Consider the following 16,892-nt stretch of genomic DNA (forward strand, 5'->3'; position numbering starts at 1 on the left):
TAAGCTATAGCTCCTAAACAATTAATACATTTTACGATAAAGCATGTTTGAAAGAGCTAGAAGAGATTCTTTGGCTGTCAGTGTTGATTACGAATACGAAGCCACATTTATTATTATAAAGTATGGAGGTAAGGTAGTGTTGTAAATTTGTAAAGTGTCCTAACATCATTACCCTCTGTAGTTAAAAATGATTTCTAAAAATGCCAATTGGCTTGACTTTAGTCTTTCGTCAAATTACTTTTTGGAAAACAATTTAAAACAATTAACTTTCAATACGTTTCGTCACAAGTTACGTCATAATAGAAATAATCTTACGAAACGTGCTGGTTCTCGAAATAACTGGTAATATGCAATTAGGCAACTGAATCTGAGTTAAAGCGAGAGACGCGAAGAAAATTGGGCTTAAGATGGTAAAACGTTCTCCTTACTTTTTCTGTCGCGCGACCCAATTTTCTATTTTCAAACACCTATAGGCGACCCTTTAATTTTGTTTTATTACACATAAACCAAATGATAATGACAATCACGTACGATTTGGAAAAATGTTCCAGGCAGATTGTAAAGTTACCCTTTAAGTTTTATTTGCGTATTTGTGACTTTTTTAGCTAAAAGAAAAAAGTAACAATTTAGAAAATTTAAAATTTATCAAAAACTAATTGCCATTAATCGAAAAAAACGTGACATTTACCAATCTTTTAAGATGGTCACGTTACTATACGTACTAACACTTTAATATGTTTAGACAAAGAAGTTCTTGTCAACACAGACTGTTCCATTCGACATTTGATGCTTCACATTCGGTAACGTTTTCCATATAATAACTAATTTATAAGTATGGTCATATTAAGTTTACGCATTTATAGACACGAACACCAATGCATTTTCTAAAAGCTTCATTTTATACTTCAAATGTGGTTGTAAACGAAATAATTTAAATTTATTTTTTTAAATGCTAATCTTGATATATCAATTTCCACCAGAAAAGACAGCGAGTGGTCAGATTCATTTAAATCAGTGGTCGGCAAACTTTTTTTGATGCAGCCCAAAGTTTTTTTTTTCAGAGCCAATAAAGGCCCACTACGAAAACAGTGGTGGATTTAGGATATCTGTGTATAAGGTGAAGTATTGTACGGCGCCTCGATGGCCCAAACAGTGTCATGCCGTAATGTAATTGTAAAACATAGTATGAAACGAAATCATACATGCGCGAAGCGCGAAAAATGTTGCGTTTACATCTAGTTAAAGTTGCAAAAATATAGTTCGACAGGTGAAGGCTGCTCAGGACCACATTTGGCACGATTGGTCCTGAACTACGCTGAGACAATATAAAAGTTCTAGGGCGGTCATGTGGATCTTTTCAGCGTTTTGTGCGGATCTTCTAATGTAGTCTTGAAAAAATAAACTTTCTACAGTGTTTTTATGTGAATACCAATTGTCAGTGTTAATGAATTTTTGTAAAAAATCAAGCATAGAACGAGACTCCCAAATGCTAATCCTTGTGAGCGTTTGAGGATATCAGTCATCGACAGAAAGCCCTAATTCGATGCTATTGTAAGACCTAAAGTCAAAAACAGGGGTCGGCAACCTACGGCCCGCGGGCCGGATGCGCCCCGCCAATGTAATTCATTCGGCCCGCCGCCTCTTTGACAAACTAGATACGAGTCCATTTTAAATACTTTTCGACTATTTTAACTACGTAAGCGCGAAAAATTTTCCTGCTTCGCGAGAATCATCTTTCTACGTCCGACTTTTTTGATGCGGTCTTTTGAACTAGATCAGCGCTTCGTTACTGTTAATGGTAAACTTATTCAAAAATGTTGGAGATATATTTTTTAACATTTTGTATTGTCGGCAATGTAATAAAAACTTGCAAGAAATTTAAAAGAACTGCCGGTATACCTAAAAAATCGCGCTCGCTTCGCTCGCCACGTCCGCCCTCACTTAGAAAGGTTAACAAACACTGATTAACTATTAAAATTATCGCGTTACATAAATAAAGCACCATACAAAATAAAAGCGTGTCCAGTATGTTTACTATTCGTATTTGGGGATCATCATTTTGTCAGGTTTGGCCATGATGGATCATGGCAGAAATCATTTGAACACCCCTGTTCTAGGGCATCTAGGCCATATGTACTTTTAAAACAAATAAAATGCAAATGAATCTACGGCTAAGTGCAATGAATGTACAGCTATCACACGGCCCACAACTCCATGATAACACTAAAATATTCAAAAGTAACTCGCGGCCCACTAAAAAAGGTTCTGCGGCCCATATTTGGGCCGCGGCATACAGTTTGCCGACCACTGATTTAGATAGACGCTATTCGTGTCTTGCTGGGTAAAAGTTACTAAAACAAAGAAAAAAAACTAAAAAAAAACAGGAATCTATGCGGAAATGTTTGGACTTTTTGCAAACCACAATTCGGAAAAGCCATTTAGTCATTGTCGTTTAGTTGGAATTTCGTAACGTCTACATGCTGGGATTTTATTTTCAAATCAGCTTAAAATGGTATTAGATAATTGAAGTCCTGATGCTATTTAAACCAGACAATAAAGCACTTCACTACAATTAATATTTGCGTGTTATACCAAAATTCTGAATGGTGAAATGATTAGTAATGTGTTTTATTTGCGTTAAGGTAAATAATATCAGTAGCTGTTAGCGCATTTGCTAGTTGAGTATGAATAGGCAATAAAAAGGTGTGTATTATGCAATGTAATTTTTGCCATGATAGTGTAGATCAGGGAGGTCCAACCTTTCAGCAGAATAGGCCGCATTGCCACTTTCAAAATGTCGATGGGCCGCAAAACCTATCAAATTAAAAGGGTGACGTCTTAAGTTACGCCATATCGTGACGTCATAAAACAACTTAACTTACGAACACCTGCTCTTCGAGAGTTAACTTGCGCGCAAACATGCAAGTAAATGAAATAAGCTATTGCTGCCAGGCATAATATATAACGGAGTGTTGCTCTTCCAGCAGTATATAAAATAGATCGACGTTTCGACGTTCTGTATAGCACGTCGAAACGTCGATCTATTATATATACTGCTGGTGCTGGAAGAGCAACACTCGTTATATGCAAGTAAATCTCGGCCTTATATATGCAAGCAGCCTAAATCTTGGCCTTATATGCAAGTAGCCTATTCTTGGCCCTATATTTTTTTGGCGAAGGGCGAAAAATTAAGTGTACATCCCGTATCATGCCATGGTACGCACCTTTGGGCTGATATATTTCCTTGAAACGCTCCGCAAAAACAAAAATTAGGAAAAACACACATCTTGCTAATGATGGGTGCACAAGTGCTCGATGGATGTTGAAATGCGACATTAGATTCGATTATAGTTTCAGAAAAAGCAGAAAAAAAGAAGATTAGGCCTACATTAAATACTGAGGGTTCTACACGTTTTGATGATAGTTGAAACAAATATTTTAAAATAAGGCTACTGAAACTAAGAATAGGTGGTGGGCCGCACGTTAACATCAGATGGGCCGCAATGCGGCCCGCGGGCCACAGGTCGGATATCCCTGGTGTAGATCTACCGAAAACCTTATATTGCTGTTCGTAAATCTTATTCGTGTTAACAGGGAATCAGTAAAGCAAAAAAGAAATATTCCTTGGACAAAAAGTTCACACTAGCGCCTGTGTTTGATTAACAAACGTAGAATTTTTTGAAGACACGCTATGACGCGATGCAGAATAAAATAAATGATTCTGTGCAAGATTTCAAATGTTTGTTGTAAACATAAAAAAAGAAAAGTACATTCACCGCAAACGTAAATGCTGTATCGTTGCGTTTTTTGACGAGACGCTATGACCAGGGGCGCCCGCAGAAAATTTCCCAGGGGGGGGCAATCAGGGGCGTAACCAGAAAATCAAAAAGAGTGGGGGTCCTGAATTTTCAACTTAGGGAATTCTCCTATTTTTCGTCTGACGTTATTGAATAATGACGCCATAAAACAGTGACAGTATGACATCAAAGAATGGTGATTGCAAGACGTGAGAAAAAAACTAATCAGAAACAGCCAAATACGTCCAGCAAAAGCGACCACGTGCGTCATCGACAATCCTGTCAGGTGCCAGCTGCGAAATCGCAGCGTGCAATCGTTAACTTCAGGCAAAAAACAAACCAAGACCGTGAAATATGTGTGATTAATTGTGGTAGAATCACACATAATTCGACTATCAGCAGCACAGTTTTCAAGTTCCATGAACGAAACGAGCGCTAAATTACAATCACGTCTTTCACCACCTGCAATACTAAACCAAGATCGTTTTTTCCGGGTGTTATTATGCCACGATTAGCGCAACATCTGCGCCGAGCTGTTTGCCAAGTCAGCTAAATTACATGCTGCCGTTGAGGGGAAATAAGTTGTGTCCATTGCACACTTAGCACGTGGTCTTAGAGTATGCTTAAAGAGCATAATTTTGCGTTAACCATCATTACTTAAAAATGAAGACTTTAAAACGCGCACGACAGTCACCATTATACCTCCTTTTAAGAATCTGCTTCAGTTAAGCAAATGTCGATTGTACACCAACATCGGATATTAGCGCAGAAACCGAATAGCGAGGAACATACTGCGTATAACTCGACGTTTTTTAGCGACAAAAAAATAAGGTTTGACTTAGCGTTGTCAATTGTCGAATACACACTTGCTAATCAGTCAACCTAAACAAATAACGAAAGAGAAAAACTTCCAGCGTTTACGGTCGACCAAACAAAAGACGAAAAACGGCGTTTTGCGCTCGATTTTGGTTTCGCATTAGATTAAAACGCGTGACCAAATTACTTAAAAAGCACGCCCCTTCGAACAGTTTGTTACGATGACAACTAACAAAAAATGATAATATCACTCACAAAAAGGGGGTAAGAACTCCCGCCTCCCTGGATACGCCACTGGGGGCAATAATGTATAACATTTTTAAACTTCATAAGTAATACATATTACACTTATAAATAATACTAATAATCGCATTTTGAAATTCCAGGGGGGGGGGGGGCAAGTGCCCCCCTTGCCCCCCCCCCCGTGCGGGCGCCATGGCTATCCTATAAAACACGATACTAAACGACGGAGTTCGAAAATTGTGCTAAAGTGATACAGAATAAAATGAATGATTCGCCGCAATCGTATAAATGCTTGTGGTAAACAGAAAACTTTCACGTCGGCTTGGCAGAAAAAGTGTATTCACCGCATACGGCAAACGTAACTGATCGAATTATATGTAGCCATCAGCGTTTTTTAATCCAAGCGAGTTTTCATTTAAGGGAAAGATATATCGCGGATGGATACAAACTGGACGACGATGTTTTAGTCATTGCTCCACCTGCTCCGAAGTCGACAACTAAAGAGGACAAACTTGCCAAGCCCATTTTTACCAGTAGGGATAGGCTTCAGCTGTGTATAAAGCTAATTTGTTTGTTGTTATTTTTTTCAAAAAAAACAAAACAAATAAAATCCAGCTTTGGTTGCCTTTTCCTTTCGCTTTCTCCTGTACATCACAGTGTATAATTCTTACTCTTACGCTAAACACGAAAGTACTGTACAGCAAACGTCTTGCTTCAATAATGACCCCGACGTGATCGATATGTCTCGCTTTTATGTGTCTTTTTATTAAGCCTATAAATTGTTACAAGTATAATTATCTTTGTCACAACACAAGAATTTAATGGTTCACTCGCCTACGAAGTGCTTCACGATCAGCAATTATTTAGGCATTAGGGTACGACTTTTGCCAAAAAATAGCACTTGTCAGAGGTCACAGTGCATATAATCAACACTTCTACTGAATGTTTTCGAAGAAAGCTTGGACCTCTTGGACGACGGAGCGGTGCCAGTTGAATTTTGCAACAAGGATCCAGACTGGAAGGTCCGCGACTACGTGCAAAACAAAGGACTGTACATTCTTTGCGCTGTGAAAAGTACGTATCTCGCGCTGTGGCAACCTTATAGGGAAAGTTTTTTAGAAGTTCGCTGCTGGCGATATTTAGTTTTTTGTACTCTACATTAAAGGCGGTTGTATATGGCGGCGATGGTAATTCTCTCCCTATGTTATACAAGGCTAACATATTGGCCTTTCGGGCATTTTTTTGTATATTTTGTGCCGTGTAACTGTATTGTTGTGCGGGTTTTAAAACATGCCGTCGGGCCGGAAAGTTAAAAACAAACGTTTCACCACTGTATTACTGTCACAGTGTACTGTAGACTACATACAGTTTACGGTGGCGATCGAGTTAGTCTTTAACGTAGTGGATTCAGAAACTGAAGTAAACCTATCAGAATCGTGATCTGCTTGGTTAAGCGTTTAACATGAAAAATTAAACGTTTTTCCTGTGTCATTTAATTATTCGCGTTGATTTATATCCAATATGTGCAACCTAATTTACAAAATTGCTGTTTTCAGCCATTGATTTACTTACGTGCAGGCGCAAACATAGGAGTTTTATTTTATTATTTTTTTTTTTTGGGGGGGGGCGTCACTTAAGTCATAACGTAACGTTACAACGTTGCGTCAGCAAAAAATACCGTTTTGAGGGGATGCTCCCCTTCCTTCGGATCGGCCCTGCTTACGTGGCTTATGTTTGGGTTTTCTTACAGGAACAAACTTCGGGATTATCAGGGAAGCGAACCCCCTCATCTGCTCGCCTTCTTCTGAATTCAAAAGTTTGTGTTTTATAGATTTTTATTACTCTGATATAATTCTAAAGAACATGAGTTTTACAAGTTAGCAATAGCATAGGTCAAAATATTATAAAATAGTATAGGTCAAAATATTATAAACGTCCAAAGTGCAATGCTATTGGTTGAAACCCTGTACCAAATTAAGTCATGACAAGCGACCCAAAATCAACAAATTATACTTGGAAAATAATTTTAATAAAAAATTGACCTGATTTAACAAATTTATCATAATAAAATCAATTACTGCCAACATAAACGATTGTCATAATATTTTAACGTATATAGGCCCATAGGCTACATTCAACTATAGTTCTTTACTATGTTTTATTTCGCATATTACAATTGCTGTGTCTCCGCACAATGATATACCCATCTAAATCGCTTCCAACAGAACGCATTCTCACCATGCTGCGCACCATCGAAAAAATGAAGCGCCGTGGCGGGCTTCGAACCCCCGAACGCATCAACCCTGGGAAAGTGCCTTCCGATCACCGCAAGAAAGAAGTTCCCAACCGAAAACTGAGCAACCGGTCGCCGAGTCCCAGCCGCGTGTTTGCTGGAGTTGCAAAGCCGTTGCGATGAAGAGTTTTTTTTCGGACATAACTGCAAAGCGCAGCGCTATCGCGTCCGAGCCTTAACGACAATTTTTTTTAGTCGTTTTATGTCTTGTTTTAGAATTAATCGCAACTCCTTTGTTGTTTCCGTGTGTTTCGGTTTGAGTTCAGCAGTCATTCGTTTGTTTTGGTTAAAATGACTCTTCCAGGACAGTGTTTCGTTTCCTAGGAGTGTTTCTCATACTGACTTTTCCAAGTAGTGTTTTTCACACTGTGCGCCGCGGCATATCACCTATGCGTATTACCACCAAGCGTGTAGGTATGTGTGGCTTAATACACAGTATCCTCCATTAATAATATGGTATTCACCTATTGTCTTGACTTGTTTTTTACTTTCAGGCAGTGTGTTGCAAAATACTCATTTCTTTGTCAATTTGCAACAAGATGAGAATTTTGAGAACCACTAATTTATACATGATATGTCAAAAGTAACACACCACTTAGAACTTGGATGAACACCTTTTAGCTGGGCGGTCTTCCCGAATCATAATTATGTATAATATAATATGAGTCCATGCTTCACCTGTTTTAACTGTAGCAATACAAACTTAATTGTATTGCGCAACACGGAAACTTTTTAAATACCTCCGGATTAGGGGCGTATCCAGGGTTGGGACTTTTTGCTTTTTTAAACTCCTACAAATATTTTACTATTTTTATATCAACATAACATTAACTGTTTATAAGGCCGAATTAAAAAACACTATTTTTAATTAGACTATTCGAAGAATAAAAGTTGTCACGTCCTGTAAATTCTGCTAAATTAATCTATTTGTTGCATTTTTTGGCGTTTCCGTAATATCTAATATGGAGGTGGAAAATTTTAACAAATAAAAGACAGGGTCTTAAAATTTTGGAAAGCCCCAATGCACGATGTGAACCTCATTTTGTTTTTAGAGGATGTATTTTTATAATCATTTTGGTCCAATGGATGTAAGATATCCGTTTTTATGGACGGTTTCACCAACAATTGCATCACGATAATTATTCACCACAACAGAAAACGCATAGTTTCTGTACCAGCTTTATTGTATTTGAAAAAGTTAAAACCGTTTTTATTGAAAAAAAAAACTTGATAAAATCCGCTTTGTGTAATGTTTAAACAGACACTAAAGTATTGAAGATTAAGAAAGATAGTAAAGCAGCGTCACAGCAGTAAACCTTGTTACAGTATAGCGTTTCTAGATATTAGCTTGAATACTGAAAACAGCATTTTGTAATGGAATAGAATTTTTCCAAGTAAAACAATGTATTGTAATTCAGACAAACAAGATGCAATGACGTAACGTTTTCAGGACAGTTTGACCACATTTGGAATAGTGATGGATCCAGGGGGTACGAGGCTATACTCTCACCACAGTAGCCTAACCATTTGTTATTATTGTCAGAGGGCCACACAAGAATAAGAAAATGCATTAGAGGGCCTGGTCTTAAACAGGATCTATAATCCATATAATATGAAAAGTGCTTAAAAAAAATAATATGAAAAGTGCTTAAAAAAAATGTAAGCATTGTTTACTGGTAAGGAGTAGGAAAAGCTAGGTTGCCTTTCAAGTTTAATTTATTGAATAAAAATATAAATTTTAACAGAATAAATCAAGTTAAAAAAGTAGAAGGGAATTTTTTAGCTCAAAAAGTTTTATGGAAAAATAGCCGCGGGTCGTATTTTGCCAAAGTCTGACTGCGAGGGGGGAAGCTTTAGCCCAAATCGATATCGTGCGTACCGTGGTCTCAGTGTAACACATACTGGGGTCCGCAAAATATACTTTAAATATATCGTTTCACAGTTCATAAATATTGTACCATGATTTTTTTACTTGTTTTAAAATTATCAAGGTTCGCCAGAATTCGAAAGAAGCAAAATGATTCCACAAGGCAAAAAAATTAAGAAAAAAACACTTTTCTAAAGTTGTACTTACTTCATTTACGTAAACACTTTGGCAGGAATGTTTCGTCATCGGAATTACAACATGGCATTGAGAGTGTCATATTCATACTTAACCAGATTATCGACAATCTATCTAAATTAGAAGTTTTGCTAATTCAAACCAAAAAATCTGTACTCGGGTCATCCATGCAAAAAATCTTTTTACAGGTAAGTCGTTTTATGACGTAACGTTATGGCGAAAATTTGGGACGTCATTTTTGAAAATTGCCAGGCTTCAGTAACACAAACCCTGGATTTTTGCCCTCGAAAAATAAGACGGAAATTTTTCGCGCGAAGAGCATTTTACAAAACATCTTTTTCAGGGTGTTTTTTTCCCGTGTCCTCTGATTTCACCTCTGTTTGCAGCAACTATTCGGATCACGAGTCTGAATCTTTTTGTCGATTTTAGCCTTGCACATCAGACAGAGTTTTAAAGCACTTGAGCATGACAAGCAACAGCACATGTGACCACAGGGTATGAACACTATATCGGCTTCATGTGTCCGGCAGATCTAAAGACAAACAAATTAAAATACATGTAGTGCCACGAATACAAGTTATGCCACGACTTTACCTTGCACATGCGATCATGACGCAATTGATCCAGTAGTTCGCGCTGAAACATAGTAACAAAGTTTAATTCAAACCAATGTTATATATCATGTGGTGGTATCGCTGCAACATAGAAAAGTACAGGTTGGCGTACTGACTCACTGCTATTACTACACGAGGGCAATTGTTTCAGTACAGTATCCGCACAATTTCATTGAGATTCATATTATCAGTATGAATAATAGTAAAGGACAGGACAGTATTTAAATTATAAACATAATATAAAAATTTCACTTGAAACTGAGATACAAATGTGCATATCATTTAACTGGGATAATCCATTTTGAAAGTCGAACTGATAAACGGTAGTGTATCATAGAATCTGTTGTGCAATATATAAAAGATTTATTTTAAACGTACGTTAAGTAGTTGTTTAAGTATAACTTTACAGCTACCTGTGACGGCAGTGTTTGCAACGAAGATCTACTAGCGTTGTTATTGGTCTCAAGTTCAGTTTCCGACGAAATTCCAGAAATTTCTTCCAACTGATTACCCATGTTATGAGGGGGGTCTATCGCCGTCACGAAAACGGACGCGGTGACCGTCATTTGGCCAGATGTACCTAATTCAGATTGAGAATTTTCTTCTGGATCATCATCAACAATCGTGGCAGAGCTATATGAGATAAAACCACAACAACATTAAAAATACGTCTGGATCACAAAATCTCCCAATTATTAGGGCTAGCTTTAACATTAAACGTTGGATTAATTATTTTTAACATATATTTGATAAGTTAATGCTTATAATTTTAGATAAAAATAGTAAATAAATATATTTTGTAACATACTTAATACCCTACAAAAAATTGATACTGATAACAATAAACGGACATGTTAAGCATAAATAAGTAGTCAACTTGAAACCAGATTTGCACTTACTCTGCCTCTTGTACTGCATAAAGTAGTTCAGTAGCACTTTGGAATGTTCTTCTGTTGTTTTGCATATTAGCATCCATTACTTCACGAACAAGTTGAAAGCCAAAGCCAAGGCCTGCGTAGGACATTGTTAGTTAGCAAAAGGTACAAGCCAACTATTGTAAATTTAATGCAATTGTAAAAGTCTTTTACCGATTACAGTTTGTGCGATTTCAGACTGCATAGCATCGTTGAGGTTTTGTATATGATTGGAAAGCGAAGGTGATGGTGGCTGCGTGGATGATGGAAAGGCACTGTAAAGGTGGAATTATTCAAGAAACAAATAGAAAGGTCTGATGCAACATTTAAACAAAGCTTGATTAGAGAGTAGATGTTTTTCAAATAAAGTAAAGATCATATACTTGGATAGTTTTATTTATACAAATATAATCACTGGTTCGGTTGGAGTGTGGTTGTATTGATTTTTTTAAAAAGATGGTTTAACATTTTAAATCAGCCCTGCCCAATGTTTTCTCTTAACAGACATTGACTAATTATAGAAGACTTTTTTTTCTAAATATCTCAATTGGCCACTACTGATTAATGGCCAGTTAATAGTGTTTCACAATAATGTTATTATCCAGTAAAATTATAATAGTCCAGCTCAATTATACTTTAGAAATTAGGTTTATTGTGCTGTAATTAATATATTTTCTGTTCATGGCGTTCAGTCTAAAATTTATTGTATAAAGCGATTTTCAATATAATAAACTGACTGTGACTTGTTGCACTGAATATGTGATAATAGAAATCACATTGAACCTTGCAAGATAAATATTTACTTTAATTCCTAATCAGTAACAACAGAATACTCTAGCAAAGTTAGCCATTTAAGACAGACACAGTTAAAAGTTATATTTTACCAACAAAGGCATCTTCAGTATAGAAAAAAGATATGCCTTTGTTGGCGAAATATATATATATATATATCTATTAAGATATTTTAATAGTGTCGGACCTGTACTGCTATCGTTGCCAAAACATCCGACTGTGACTTGCAAACTAATGCTAAAATGAATAGCATACAAGTTTAAAACCTGTTTCCCCTATTTATTTGCTGTTTTCTCTTTGAAGTTTAATAAAAGAACTTGTTGGACTCTGGTTGAAAAGTTTAACAGGGAGCACTAACTTTTTTTCATTAAGGGCAGATAACTGTAAGGATCTTGCTGATAACCAGCCAGATAAATTAAATTAATAAGAATCATGGGCGGGATAAAAAAATATGTATTGACCTTATTTGATTTGATTATTATTTGAAGTTGGCTAAAAAAAATAATTTTTACCATGAATACTAGCTTAACAAATTGAGTACACCGAAAGCCATCCCAGATGCCCCACATCTGTTGATCAATGATGCAAGCAGGGCAGGCTAGAAAAACAAGTAGCCTGCAGTGAGGTTCGAACTCACGACCTCCGGTCAAGCCGGGACCGTCGCTCTACCAACTGAGCTACACAGGCTCAGAAAGGAGCGATTCAACAAACAACCATACACCAATGCATGCTACATGCCGTTAGTACAAGCAACTTAATATTGAAAGGGATCTACAGTACCATATCATTAAATAACTTTAAAAATTTGATTTAAAATTTCATAAAAAAATTTAGTTAAATTTGCATTTTTAACCTTTCTTTGGGAAATAACTTGTGGAAAAAAAGAATTAAACCGGCTGGCAGGATTTGATCTGTGGGTCATACTTTGGTGACCCCTGTCTTACACAAAAGATAGTAACAACGCCATCTATTCTCTACCTTGCAGTAACTTCAACCGGTCTAGATGATTCCATCTGTCTCAAAATAGGACGATCGATGTGTGGGAGACAAGCCACAATGCCATGGATGAACTCTGGACCTTTTTGCTGCAGGAGGAACTCGCAGGTGGGATACCACTTGGCATGCTCCTCCCAAGGATCATCGTTCCTTCTCCAGTTCTGGAGTCCTCCGTTGCAGTAAAAGCACTTGACGCGGTCATGATCACCTAAATGGCAATATTGTTATGATACAGAACCTTCAAACCGATATATCGCTGTCAGCAAGTTGTAAACAGTTTAATGTAAGGACAGTAATGCTCACCCAAGAAAAAGAAACCCGCCTCTGCCAACCCCTAATGCTCACCCAAGAAAAAGAAACCCGCTTCTGCCAACACCTCTGGTCTTGGCTTTGTTCTAGACGCGGTCCAATTCGAAAAAGTTGCAATTCGACTTTCAAATGATTGAAAGCTTGGCTGGGATGGATTGGCACAGGGGTAGGTGGCAAAGTCTTGCCATTCTTGGTCCCTCTGACTTGCTTCTCTATTAACTCTGTGCGTCGCGCTTACCTAAACCAGTAAAGACAAATGTGCAAACTTTGTAAGTGATACAGTAAAATTATATACCGGTTATGAAAACATTTACCTGATTTTGAGGTCTATTGGAAGTGTTAAGGTTATTTCTAGGCCTGTGTAGCACATTGTCTTGACTTCTTGACCGCCTCTCACCCTCTGCATTTGCAACATTTAATAATTGGTTAGTTTGCCTTCCAGGTAAGACATCAACGACCAAGGGAGAAGTTGGCGATGCAACATCCGAAACAGGTCCCATTACTAACTGAACATTGTCATTAAAATTTTGAGGGACAGTTTGTGAGACAGAAGGATCTGCAGGTGCAGAATAATTTATGATTTCGGATTGATTTGCTAAATGCTGATGAATGTTATTTTCCGATGTGCTTGAAAGTGTAGATGCATTGGAAGCTGAAACCTCGATTTGTCGCCTGTCTACACCAGTTTCCATATTCCGATTTGTCACAGATTCCCTATTTTGTACATATGGGTGATATCTGTGCTCATTTCGCAGAGCATTAGCTGTTGATGTGTTCCTAAAAAAAAAAAAAATTTTTGCAGATACTTTCAGTACAATATTTTTAAGATATATACCTGAGCTGAGCCATAATATTACTACTTATTAACTATTTTACAATATAAATTTTCTATGCAACTTTCGAAAAAATATATACCTTGTAGGTGTTAGGGGCAAGGATGTATTAGTTGCAAGATTTCTTTGTGGATCTGCAGCAACATCATTTGAAGAAGCCTGATTAATGTTAACCTACAACCATAATTAAATATTGTAGGTACCCTGTTTGAAAACAGGAATTTATCTAGTTTTTTTATTCTTAATATTTGTATATAGTTAGGGGTAGGTAAAAACAAAATTATGTGTTTGCCATTAAAGGAAGTAAAATAAAATATTAGTATAGTTATAAGCTATATATTAATGGCAAAAATTTCGGTATATCCGTTAGGTCAATGTGAGTGCAATTACCTGGCAAAAGGAACCTGCTTGAAAGTTCAGAGTGGTCATATTTCACAAAGGCGAATAGTGACGCTACAAAGAAGTCGATGTCAAATTGATGGCCCACACCAGGATGAATTCCATGTGTGGTCAGACAAACAGGAATTGACTTAACCTACATTTAGTGTTAAATCATGTTTTCTATTGGCACCTGTCCAGAATCAATGTGCAACATTCAATCTAAACAGCAAACAAATTACATTTATGTTAATTTTACAACAACACGCTTTGGAACGTTTATCTTCGTCATATTAATAAAAATAGTAAATCCATTCAAGTCGCAACCGCAATATTTTTCTGACTAATTTTTATTAATTTTTAGATTAGAACTAGAATTAATAGCCCACAAGTCTAATTGGGTGTAATTCGTTGAATTAGAAAACAAGAATTATCTAGTTCAGTGCTTCTTAAACTTTTTCAGTTTCATTCACCCCTAGCATCTATCTCCAGATTTCATTCACCCTTGTCCCATGATACGATAAAACTATTTTGTCTATATATAACAGCACAAAATGACTTAGATTATTTCGATTTTTGTTAAGATCAGCTCAAGATAAGTTTTACCATTGCAAATGTTCAATTTCTTGAGTCCAGAAATATAATGCAACAAAAGTACAAAACAAAGTCACCAAATTGTTGTACTTATACTAGGGCTACCATATTTTTAGCACCCAAAAAGAGGACAATTTTTGCCTGCATGTAAAACAAAAATTGAATTGTTACGTTTGAGAAATACGTGCCATATCCACAACTTTTTTTAGCAGCGGCACCCTTTGAAATTTCCTATGACTTGCACCCCTACAAACAGCAATTCGAAATTTTTAATTAAATATCACAGAGACTACTTGAAAATAGTGAAGTTTGTTGTCGTTCGCGCGAGCGTAAAAAAAATAGGATTAAATTGGTTGAATTGACGCTAAACTGTAAAATCAGGAGTCTTTTCGCAAAACATTTCATCCCCCTGTGGCTAGCCTGTTATCCAATTATATCAAATATGGATAAAAAATAGTTCAAACGGTGGATGACTTTTATCATTTATCTATAAGTTAGCAAAATGTTAATTAAATAGGGCCGTTATACCTTCGATGATATGAAAACATGCAATGGCCCTCAAAGAGAATTTGTGCTCAAAAAAGTAAACAAAATTAGATAACAGAAGATTCGCAAATTTTTCAATGGAAGTTGGCAAAAACAGAGTTTGTACAGCGCTGTAGGAGTGGTGTACAACCAAAACGAAAACGATACCGTTAGAATCATAGCAAAAAATTTAAATATTAACTTAGAGCTCGCCTAACCCCCTACGAATTGTTTGGAGCCCCCCTAGAAACCCATTTCCCCCTAGAATTTTTTTTCTCCCCTAGAAACCTTAAACCAGCAATTCAGCATCTTTCATGGCTTAAGTATTTTTTGAAATAAATATCTCGCCTAAAAGTCTTGTTAAAAGTATAAGCAACAAACTCGAAATGCGAAATAAAAGGGCATTTGGACATTTTTGAGCCTAACTTATACACTCAGTGCAAACCAACTTAAGTATTACAATAAGCAAAAAAACACCAAAAAACAACAGTTTAGGAGTTGATTTACAGAAAGTTGTTTACTAGTGACTATAGGATGCTCCTGAACTTTCGTTCACACTTGTTCACCCCTTTCGGTTGGTTCACCCCTGCAAAAACTTTATTCACCCTGGGGTGAACCATTCACCATTTTAAGAAACACTGGTCTAGTTGTCCAAGACTCCTGGCAATCCCTAGCTTGGCAATCGCAATGCCTCGGAAAGAAACAGTCGCGAAAAATTCCCACAGAAAATCACCTGGGAAATCACCTAACGGTACAACTATTGTGAAAATACATCCTTTGCAATTACACTCATTTGATAACAGAATAAAAAAACTACCAGTGTTATAATGACGTGACTTGTGACTTGACTTAAGTGCTCTTAAAACACTTTTTTTAAATGACTTGACTTAAGCTTAAATTTTTTTCAAATTTCTTGCCTTCACCAACGACATATAAAGAGTTGTTTCCATGTCGTTGACTTGCCTTAGGTCTTTTGGACACTGTCTTGAGTTGAAATACAGTGCGTTTCATTATAAAATTGAGTTATTCATCTTATGTTTTGTACATAGAACAATTTGCTTGCTAGTCTATATGTTGCGTTTTGTGTTATTTCTTATTTAAGATACTTCTCATCTAATTAATCGGACTAGTTCACAAACGTTTAATTTTTATAACAAGGACTTGAATTGACATTGACTTGCTCCACCTATGACTTGGACTTGAGTTTGTACATTTATTATGCAATAGACTGCCAAGCTAGAAGTTAGTTCGAGCAAAACAACTTAGTAACAAAATACTATATAATAGTCCCAGTGTGTAAAAGTCTATGGATAAGCGTCGCAAATTCTTTTGGAACAAAACCAATCCATGTTAGTTCTATCATCGCACAAAGCGCCAAAAGTTTACCAGCTACATTTTATGATTTGGCAAAAAATAGTTTAGGGGGATAACATGGCCTGTTGCCTATAATCCTGGTGCGCAACTTAGATATAAAAAATGTTTGTAATATACCGTACAACCCTTTAATTTCGGTTGGCGCCCTATTGTTGCATGTGTTCGGAAGAGTAAAAGTTATGGTTTAAGACTGTTTCTACCAGGCAAAGAAAACCATACAGCGCACAGGTTGATCATTTTCTCTGTTGTAGCGAATCAAATTGTAATACCGGGGGATCGAGGGACACCAGGTGATGGCTTTCCCAGCATTTTATCTTATTGCCAACTTTTCTTAGTTAATATAAAATATATC

The 16,892-nt window shown here is 36.7% G+C and overlaps 2 protein-coding genes across 2 annotated transcripts; one reads left to right on the top strand and one right to left on the bottom strand.

Moving 5' to 3' along the window:
• Nucleotides 1–43: 43 nt before the first annotated feature.
• Nucleotides 44–7,272, top strand: LOC146145429 (uncharacterized). Its single transcript, XM_083390564.1, has 6 exons — nucleotides 44–128; nucleotides 743–800; nucleotides 5,277–5,389; nucleotides 5,811–5,930; nucleotides 6,607–6,672; nucleotides 7,082–7,272. The coding sequence occupies exons 1-6, from the start codon at nucleotides 44–46 to the stop codon at nucleotides 7,270–7,272; spliced, it is 633 nt and encodes a 210-aa protein (XP_083246690.1).
• A 1,789-nt stretch (nucleotides 7,273–9,061) lies between these two features.
• Nucleotides 9,062–14,260, bottom strand: LOC146145430 (death-associated inhibitor of apoptosis 2-like). The gene is made up of 10 exons (XM_083389586.1): nucleotides 14,060–14,260; nucleotides 13,752–13,843; nucleotides 13,151–13,613; nucleotides 12,873–13,074; nucleotides 12,510–12,735; nucleotides 10,914–11,014; nucleotides 10,725–10,836; nucleotides 10,239–10,458; nucleotides 9,806–9,847; nucleotides 9,062–9,743 (listed from the first exon to the last, which is right to left on the bottom strand). Exons 1-10 carry the CDS (start codon nucleotides 14,096–14,098, stop codon nucleotides 9,582–9,584), a joined length of 1,659 nt encoding a protein of 552 aa, XP_083245712.1. The 5' UTR covers nucleotides 14,099–14,260; the 3' UTR covers nucleotides 9,062–9,581.
• Nucleotides 14,261–16,892: the final 2,632 nt, after the last annotated feature.

Source organism: Ascidiella aspersa, chromosome 5 (genome assembly GCF_963924565.1).
Source record: "Ascidiella aspersa chromosome 5, kaAscAspe10.2, whole genome shotgun sequence".
NCBI classification, from domain to species: domain Eukaryota; kingdom Metazoa; phylum Chordata; class Ascidiacea; order Phlebobranchia; family Ascidiidae; genus Ascidiella; species Ascidiella aspersa.

What these genes read in the sequence shown, in the direction of transcription:
- LOC146145429 (XM_083390564.1), top strand. Translation starts at nt 44, where the DNA reads ATGTTTGAAAGAGCTAGAAGAGATTCTTTGGCTGTCAGTGTTGATTAC. An exon ending in TGCCAAGCCCATTTTTACCA is followed by an intron (nt 5,390 to 5,810) that starts GTAGGGATAGGC and finishes ATGTTTTCGAAG; the next exon opens with AAAGCTTGGACCTCTTGGAC. An exon ending in GCCTTCTTCTGAATTCAAAA is followed by an intron (nt 6,673 to 7,081) that starts GTTTGTGTTTTA and finishes CGCTTCCAACAG; the next exon opens with AACGCATTCTCACCATGCTG.
- LOC146145430 (XM_083389586.1), bottom strand. Translation starts at nt 14,098, where the DNA reads ATGACCACTCTGAACTTTCAAGCAGGTTCCTTTTGCCAG. An exon ending in AGCGGGTTTCTTTTTCTTGG is followed by an intron (nt 12,736 to 12,872) that starts GTGAGCATTAGG and finishes ATTGCCATTTAG; the next exon opens with GTGATCATGACCGCGTCAAG. An exon ending in GTCATGATCGCATGTGCAAG is followed by an intron (nt 9,744 to 9,805) that starts GTAAAGTCGTGG and finishes GTTTGTCTTTAG; the next exon opens with ATCTGCCGGACACATGAAGC.